This window comes from Neopelma chrysocephalum, unplaced genomic scaffold, assembly GCF_003984885.1.
Source record: "Neopelma chrysocephalum unplaced genomic scaffold, ASM398488v2 Primary Assembly neopelma1_62271, whole genome shotgun sequence".
Classification (NCBI taxonomy): Eukaryota; Metazoa; Chordata; class Aves; order Passeriformes; family Pipridae; genus Neopelma; species Neopelma chrysocephalum.
In genome coordinates, this window is record NW_020905622.1 from 1 (window position 1) to 9,175 (window position 9,175).

General features: G+C 38.0%; 1 protein-coding gene across 2 annotated transcripts; it reads right to left on the reverse strand.

Annotated features, from left to right (window-relative positions):
- Window positions 1-1,500: 1,500 nt before the first annotated feature.
- On the reverse strand, window positions 1,501-9,169 carry FBXO4 (F-box protein 4). 2 transcript variants are annotated; one of them, XM_027706682.1, is made up of 6 exons: window positions 8,914-9,169; window positions 6,976-7,196; window positions 5,892-5,967; window positions 5,228-5,406; window positions 4,165-4,340; window positions 1,501-3,151 (listed from the first exon to the last, which is right to left on the reverse strand). In XM_027706682.1, exons 1-6 carry the CDS (start codon window positions 9,126-9,128, stop codon window positions 3,062-3,064), a joined length of 957 nt encoding a protein of 318 aa, XP_027562483.1. In that variant the 5' UTR covers window positions 9,129-9,169; the 3' UTR covers window positions 1,501-3,061. The 2 variants fall into 2 exon arrangements, with proteins under 2 accessions (XP_027562483.1, XP_027562484.1); XM_027706683.1 differs by having other exon boundaries at window positions 6,976-7,215.
- Window positions 9,170-9,175: the final 6 nt, after the last annotated feature.

The window sequence follows — 9,175 nt, forward strand, 5'->3', positions numbered from 1 at the left end:
CACGGCGTGCTCGGGGGGCGCCCGGGGACGGCCCCGACCACACGGCGTGCTCGGGGGGGCGCCCGGGGACGGCCCCGACCACACGGCGTGCTCGGGGGGCGCCCGGGGACGGCCCCGACCACACGGCGTGCTCGGGGGGGCGCCCGGGGACGGCCCCGACCACACGGCGTGCTCGGGGGGCGCCCGGGGACGGCCCCGACCACACGGCGTGCTCGGGGGGCGCCCGGGGACCTCTAGCTATAGTATCACCTTCTATAACTGACAGAAGAATCTTATTTCTCTATTCTTGTATTTCAGGAAAGTAATTTACCCAGAACCATTACTGCTAAAATGGCATGAAAGACACACTAAATCACAGACTAAAGCATCAATCACCTTGCAATAATGCCAGCAATTATTTCCATACATATTCTTGACAGCAACTCCAGCTTTTCTCTTTAGCTGTGATATTCATGCTACCATACAAATTGATATTGACGATAGCCACCAGATTAAAAGAAGAGGCAGCATGGCCCCTGTCTTTGAAAATCATGTTGAAAATCAGCATCCCCACAGCCACCTTCTTTTTGGGAAAGCTGTTCAGGTGAAGCCTCACTAACCAAGTTTTCTTATCCATCACGTGTATTGCCATTTTAACCTTTTACTTTTATTTTTTGACCACTGTTTATGTAAACATCCTGTCTCAGTGGGCAGGAAAGCGATTTTCTTTCTAGCACTCTTAGAATCCTTCCTGCCAAGGAGAACAAGATTTCTGGGATCCAGATAATTTTATTTCTCACAAACCCAACATAGTTGCTTCTACTGTGATAAATACAAGACCAATTAGATTTTAAAAAAAAGGGTTTTACATTAAAAAGTTTTAAAATACATTTATGTCATGATTCCACATCCAACTATTTTTTAATTTGTAACAATGTAAGTCCCAAGCTTAACTGACTAACTATGCTTCTAAATTCATCAGACTCAAAAATTTAAATAGTAGAAACTGGTTTAGATTAAAGATAAAAGATAGTGCTAAATTAAATATGGAGTACATCTCTGCAACTAATTGGTGTATGTATGCTCAACAGGCTGGCTGCCTCTCCATAGCACACTTCTGTGCATCTCAGTGCTCTTTTGGACAGTGTACATGGTCATCTTCCTTGCCTGTACTGATCCACCACGGCACTCAATCATGCAGATCTGTGACTGTATGGACTTCTCATTCCCACTGTTTGTTTTCTAGACTGCACCCTTAAAACTTATAATTCTTGAAGTTATTCTGTCTTTAAGTTAACGTAACTAATGTTCTTTAGATTAAAAAAAATTATATACCTTACGTTATCCTGACCTTTTTAGAGGACAGTGAGTGAATATCTGTTAAACTGGCAACATAAAATAACCTTGTTCATTATGATGGCAATGCTAATTTGTTGTGTTGAGACAGCATGATTGCAGTGTGTGTGCACGCATATGCACACATGTGGGGGGCTTAACACACATAAAAGACTGTAAACATCATTCTTTAAAAAATAATTTATTCCTTGTGAAGAAAGTAGAATGATGATCTTACATAACCCCCCCCCATATCTGTAGCTGACGTAGCATCAGGTTGCTGCATCCAACCCTCTACTTACAGATCACTATGAAATTATTAGAACTAGCAGGAAAGTCACATACATCCAGTCATAAGGCATGGAATTTTACCCTAAATACTCATTAATCTATTGTGTCTGCTCTATTTTAAAGGGCAAAACACATATTCACTATTAAAAAAAAGAGGGATAAACCACAGAATTTTCACAGTATATCTTCCTATGGATTTTCCCTTGAAACTCCCGTATGTCCAAAAATGTTTAGAAAGCTGAATTAATTGTGCATAAAGATTAAAAAAAGAAAAAAGACATTTTCTAGGTCATTAAAAAAAAAATCCAACTGTTTTCTCAAATGGAGTATTTCTGACATAGCTGTGTTGAGCATCACTCATATATCCCAGAACAAGGGCAGTTACAGCTGTATGTGCACCATGCAATCATTTATCTAGGTTCCAAGGAAAAGTTGTGAGACTGCTGAATTTCCATGGAGAGAGGAAAACAAGCAAGAAGCACAGAAAGTAAATAAGTGCACAGGCAAAAAAATCCAAGGGAAGTTTCTGAACATTCATCCAATAATAAAAACACGAAAAAGGTGGAAGACTATGACTATCTCAAACACCTATATGGAAAATGCAATTCCAGCTTTAAAATGTTACTTCCCTTTTTATAAAAAATATTTGCAACTGTGTGGAAAGTTTCAAAGACAGGTACAATTCATACCTGGAAATTGCCACAACTATTTCAGTAACTGATAGTTTATGTATTTGATAAAGTTCTGAAGTACTAATGATTCTATTTAACATCTGTTCATTACATCAGAGGTATGTTCAGTTCAAGCTAATAATTTCAACAGAAAGATGCTGAAGTCTACTGTGGTTGGTTAATAAACAGGATCACAAATAAGAAACAACAATTCATACATGGTAGTTTGCTTGTTTGCTTCTAAGAATTTTGGTCTGGGCTGACATTCCCTTTGCTGTTTTTTGTCTAGACATTGTTTCTGGAAAAAATGCAGGGGAATTCTTTCTGTCAGCCTACTACTGTACCAAATACAGTATATTTTCTTTGGTTGGGAACTGTCCCTGTTGAGATCTCCACTAAAAATGTTGACTGAATGTGTGGTGCCTGCCACAGGGCTGATAAACTAATGTAGTGTTACATGTATTTACTGAAGAGAATAGACAATCAGATATACCGAGAAGATTGTACTCAAGGCCTCTGGCTGAAAGAAGGAAAACAACCAAAACACCCAGATCAACCCACCCAATTATTTCATAGCTGCTGGAATCCAAGCAAACCTACTTGTACTTCTAATTCAGGACTGTAGTTGGAAGAATGTTAATTATTTAAGTATGTGCAGTGCTATACATGCAGGTTTGTCTTTTAAATTTTCCTTCTGACAGCACCCCGGCAGGAAGGACAAGACTCTCACTAGATGAAATGCAAAATGCCAAAGGGTTTATACAGTACAACAATACACAATTCCATTACTGTGCATTTTTACAATTTGCTTCTTCCAAGAGCCACTCAATTCCATTTAGCAAACCATCTAAAGTTGCAGCTACAGTGTCCTGCACCTGTGAAAATAAAAAAGAAGCTAATGTATTAGAGATACCAGGTAACAGGATCTAACAGTATTTTGACATCACTCCATGTCCATCCATGAAGTCAGAAACAATCGTATAAAATCTATTATTGGTGTAAAGGTCCCTTAGATAAAAAAGGCTTCGTAAGAGTAAGCAAACAAAAAAAAACCACATTAAGACCCATTAGAAAAGCTTTCACTCTTGGTACCAATGTGTATTTTTCTCAATCATTCCATCAGCTATTCTGGAACACTGTCCTTAATTTAGAGATGACAAGGTACTTGAAAATTCTTTTTGTAACTCTTAAAGCAAAAATGCTGCTAGCTCTAGACTTCTATGCATATTATTAGTATTCAGATTTTGTAACTTTTATCAAGTGGTTATTACAAATGGTTTGGGTTTTTAAAAGCCTGTAAACATTTTCCTTATGAAAATGAAGGAATTACCTCAAATCAGAATTTCGTTTTTTTCTGTTTTTATTATTCTTCAGCTACACAACATTAACAAAAATTAATTATATGTGGCTGAATCATGCTAATATATACTGTGCTTGACAAGCATAAAAAACCAGGTTCAGGACCTCACATCCTAGGTAAAAAACTGATTTGTCAGAAACTTAAACACATCACATCAAGCAAGCAACAGTCTTCTAAAAATGGCCCAAAAATCTATCTTGTGTCCAACGCCTTGGGTTATGACTCAAGTAATTTAGATTTAAATTAACTGAAGCTTCCTTACTCCCTTCAAGACCAGCATTTGTCCTTTCTTACATTCTGAAGTCTCTTGTGTGTTTCTGGAGAAGCCACTGAACTCCCTATTCTCAGATAGACTAATGATTCAGCTGAGAGGACCAGAGAAACCAAATCCCTCACGTAAGTGGAGGGCTCATGTACTAGTGTTAAAAGCTGCACACTTGCTTAGGTAGGAGTGGTTCAGGAACCTGAAAGCCTAAACTGAATGTAAGCCAAAAGAGAAACAGAGAATAAAGGTTTAAATGCAAGTACCATCCAGGGCCGATGCAGCAGATTTAGTTGCAACTGATGTGCCACATAAACACATGGAATTCTTTCCACACCAATGTGAGAGACACAGGACAAAACCAGCAGAGGTCTGTTCAGAGGCCCGAGGGCTGGATCAATCATGGCCAAAATACGAGCCCGTTCCTCCTGACGATCATGCTCTGAGAAACAATTTTTAACATATGAGTCTTAAATACATGCAAATCCAAGGAAGCATTTTGTTGTTGTTTCGGATTTTTTTATTTCTTTTTTTATTTCAGAGGTGACAAAACAGAGGGCTGGGAAGGGTGAAATGATCTAGTTCTGCCCATCACAAGACTGATTCACCTGCACTCATATCACACAGATATTAATGTCACGTTTAGATGTTATTTAAAGGTCTCCATACATTCTACAGGCAACCTATTTCAGTCCTTAACAACAGTGTTTTCCTAGTACCTGACAGAGATCAAAACTGCAACAAGCCATTCAGACATACTCACATACTGCACAGTCAGCAGCTCTTCCCAACTGGATGTACTTTTCTCCTTAGTATATCCCTTCACATTTTTTTTTACCCACTTCTTTTCTAAACTAGTCCTTTCTCTCCATTTAAAGCTGATGAATGTAAAGACAATTACAATAATAGTTATTTGGATTATTCTCTTACAGGACTATACTAATTTAGACTAGTTGCATCTTTTACTGAAGTTTTTCCTGGCGAAAGTTCTGTTTCCAGACTATTACACCACAAACAATGTATTTCAGGCTTCTCCTACACATGGCCAAGGGTTTTGTTTATGTTGTTTTTTAATCCAGATGATTTCCAACATGTAATTTAGATAGCAATCATATCAGTATGTGCCCCAAACAAAAGAAGGAGCCATAACCCCTCAAAGGGTCTAGGATAGGGGACCTCTTCCACAGGATAAGCTGTGAAGAAATAGCACTAATAAAGCAGATTTTGAAAGGATGAGAACGTGGATTCTGAGGTATTGTATATTCTTTGTAATTTTCATAACATTACAATTATTCTCAAAGTATGAATAAATAAAGACAAAGCCCTTACTTTTATGACCTTCTGCATTAGCAACATAAATGAATCCATCAACTACTTCGCACACCTTCTTCACTTGATCTATTACACTGTAGTGCACAGCTTGCTGATTCCCTTCTGTGCTGTTCTCTTGGTAAAACATCTTATTCACAGCAACAGCTTGCTCTGTCCTTGCTCTCCTCCTTTCCACACTGGAAGATATTTCAATATTTCAGTAGTCAGATTAACTGAGAAAGCAAAACTCAATCCTGAGAGTCTAGGTAGCAGAGGAAAGGGACAAGAAAATGGTATGAACCAGCAAAACAGTTTTGCCCCCTCCCACCCCACCTTCTTTCCTGGTGTTCATCTAGAGATGGCTAGCAATCTGCATATGAAAATACACCCCAGGACGAGTTTATATAGTGTTTCAAAAGGGAATCAACCAAGGTTTCAAGAGGGATTGAAGCACCTGTACTGTAGGTATGTAAGAGGCTTGGAAGAGGTTTATAACTTCCATGTGAAAACTCAGCAGTTGAAAAAAAAGAAAGGAAAAGCAAAGACATTGATGCTTCAATTTATAGGGAATTTCAATGCATGTGAATGCACACATAGAAGTCACATGACAAAAATATGAGGAAGGTATGAAATGAATGAGAAACTGTACTTTTTATTTAGCGGAGACCAAATCTTATCTTACCTGGTGGTGGAGTACAATGTCAGAATATTGAATTTTTGACTGTTATTAAACTGAAAACTGACTCCTGATCCAATTCCTACGGGGAAAAAATGAATATATGAGATTGCAACTACCTGGCTACTGAATATAATTAAATAGTAGTCTGAATATTCCAGTGGTGCTATAAAATGGATATATTCAAGCCTAGATATTGCTGCTAGGGGTAGCAGATTTACTATCTTATGATTAAATTTTATACATGCCCTAATTGGTCAGACTATTAATTTCATGAAAATCAATTCAATTATATTAAAAAAAATGAGGCATTTCCATATTTCTGATAATTAGACTTGAACCTAGAAACCCAAATCAGAAAGGAGGCAGACTTGTGTTTACTAGCTGAAATTGCCATAGCAAAGGCTCTAGTCTGTTAAAGACAAGCTGCATTGAAAAGGATGGAGAGAAATTAAAAAAAAAAAACAACACTAAAAAATAATTTTCACACTTCCTACAAATACAGTTTAATTATTCTAATTCTGATATGCTGAAATAAACATTAGTTAAAAAGTAATACATTTTTGTCTCTGGTTTGGACTGAAGTGAAATAACAGATGTTCAAAGCTATTCTTTTACACATAAAAAAAAATCCTTCACTTGCTCCTGTAACTCTTCTGAATGACATTTACACCATTTGACATAATCATGTAAAGGATCAGTCTTGAGTTCTTGTATAAAAACACAAATGTTTTTTAACCCCTCACTGCAAGCAGTAGTACCTAAACAAAGTTCTGTCTGCATTTATCCATTACAACAAGAGCTGTAACATGGGATTTTGGATGAAATAAGTATGAGGAGGAAAATGATCCTTCTGACATTGTGCAAATTTAGTCATAAATTCACTGCAGCTATTAGTTTGTCCCAAATGTTCACTGCGTTTATCCTTCTGCATGAATACAAAGAAAGAAAATGGTTTGTTTTTTTCCATGATGTTACTGACTTTTAAGGGGACAAAAAAACCCATCCTTTTTCTCTGTTTCTCCAACCACATTTTTTGTGTTATATTTGTTCACAAAATATAAAGGCCAAAAGCCAGAACCATCATTACCATGAATTTGTCTATGAGGTAGGCCAGCTACTACAAGAATTTCTGGGCATGTCATCATCTTTTGCACTAACGAGTCGTCCAGCTCTTCCAAACCCGGCCCAAACATGGCAAAGCGAGGTTCCGCCTGAGTGACCAGTGATTGCAGAAAGGAAGTCACAGCCCCGTACCGGGGTCGGCTTGATCTCAAACTTCTTCTACCCTGAGGACAGCTCTTTTTGTATCTGTGTAAAATAGATGCAACTAGAAATTAAACACAAAATACAGAAGAGGTATTAAACAACATCAATTGACTTAGGTCTCACACTTCTTATGCTTTGCTACTGGTTCAACTCAGCAAGCATAAGTCAAAAATTATAGAGTTCCAAACTGATGCTTTCAAACACCAGTACAAAGCAGGCAAAGACATCCGTTCTTTTGAAGTCCGAATACTTTTTGGACCTTGTTATGCTGCTATCTATAGATCATTCAGTTTATTTAAAATAAAATAAAATAAATTAAAATAAAATTAAATTACACATTCCCTCACCGAACACACAATATAGATAAAATAACATCAAAGCAGATGAGTCACATAAAAAAGTAAAATTAGGAAAATGAGACTGGTGAGTGCATTTCAAACTTTAATTAGACTGCATCTGTGCTTGAAACAGGTAACCACCTGAAACGGACCATGTCCCCTGTAGGTACAGAGCATGCATGCTGTGAAAGATGAGTGTTGTCTGCAAGCTTATGTGCTCACTTGGTGCACAAGCTAGAAAGCATGAAAAGACTTTGGTAACCAAGGGGAAGAGTAACAGTCAGACAGATATCCTAGAGTAGCAGCTTCAGTCTGCTTCTGCAGTCATGTTAGGCTGTTGCTGGACAAACCACTTATAAATGAAATTTACACCACATGACATGATCATATAAAGGATCAGTCTTAAGTTCTTGTATAAAAACATGAAATGTGTGCTCTTCTACACCTACACTGAGATACTTCAGTTGAGATCAGCAGAACCACGAAGTGCACACAGACACAATGCAAATCAGTGGGAGGAGGTTTCAAGCCGGTGATGCTCTGAAGTATTCAGACCTGAAGAAATTTAAATCCAATTTCAAAATCAGTATATGTTTTGCACTTCAAATTCTGGGTGCATTGTTCCTGTCTGTAAAGTGGGGCTGAAGGGCACAGAGATTGCAGAAGCCAGTCCACTTAATGTGAAAAAACATGTTAAGCATCACCTTTGGAAAATTTAATAAATTTAATAAAAAACCCCAAACAAACCCAAGAACCACTACTACAAATTAATCAATGGAATTGAATGAAATTTAAAAAAAATTCCCACAAAATAATCTGCCTAAGTAATTCTTGGCAGTCATCTGAACACATTGTGAGTGTTACCATGCTTGTCAACTACACTATCTGAAACCAGTCTTTTACAGCCTTCGACAATCAGAGCTAAAGCAATACTACTTGTTTTTCTGTGCACATTCAAAAAAACTTTTTTTAATTACTAGGTCTTCCATGTATGATGAAAAAATAAAGATTCATTCCACTTGCTGTAGTTTGAAAACTTCTTAGTACTTTATTATTAAAGAACTTTACACTTGCTATTGTACTGAGAGCAAAGAACGCTTCTTTATCAACAGTATGCAGAGCTTTTGAGATGACTGTATTTCTGTAGCATAGCAGACACACAGTTTACGAACAGCTTTAATTAGCTCTTTTTTTACAATGTCTTACATTCCTGTTGAGCTACAAACAGAAAGAGCTGACCAGACCATCGAACAGCAGGAAACTGTATTTCCAAAATAAACAATGGATTTGACAAAAGATCGAAATTTAAACAGGAGATTACAGCAGAGCTTTATTGCTGTATACATGAAACATGCCTGTGGGCTGAGTATTACTTCTGAAGAGAGACTGAAAGTCACCTAAGGCAACACGAAGATACTTACACCGCCATGTAATCGTACAGTGCCTTATCGCTGGCCTCTGAAAAGGCTTTATTAAAAACCTCCACATCTGGGAGCGATTTCCAATCAACAGACGTCCAGAGGGGGAGATCCCGCAGGAGAAAATACCTCCACAACAACGGGTCCCGCACCGCCGCCCTCCAGTAACTACTCGTGCTTCCCAGGTGGCAAAGATCTTGGGGCGAGAGGAAGGACATGATGTTCAGCTGCACCTCGATCTGAAAACCAGGGAGAGCAGCGGTTT

Bases quoted from the DNA above. Each gene is read 5' to 3' on its own strand.
- FBXO4 (XM_027706682.1), bottom strand. From the start codon at position 9,128: ATGTCCTTCCTCTCGCCCCAAGATCTTTGCCACCTGGGAAGCACGAGT. The intron at 7,197-8,913 runs GTAAGTATCTTC...TATTTTACACAG, and splicing joins CTGTACGATTACATGGCGGT to ATACAAAAAGAGCTGTCCTC. The intron at 5,968-6,975 runs GTAATGATGGTT...TTTTCCCCGTAG, and splicing joins ACCTCATAGACAAATTCATG to GAATTGGATCAGGAGTCAGT.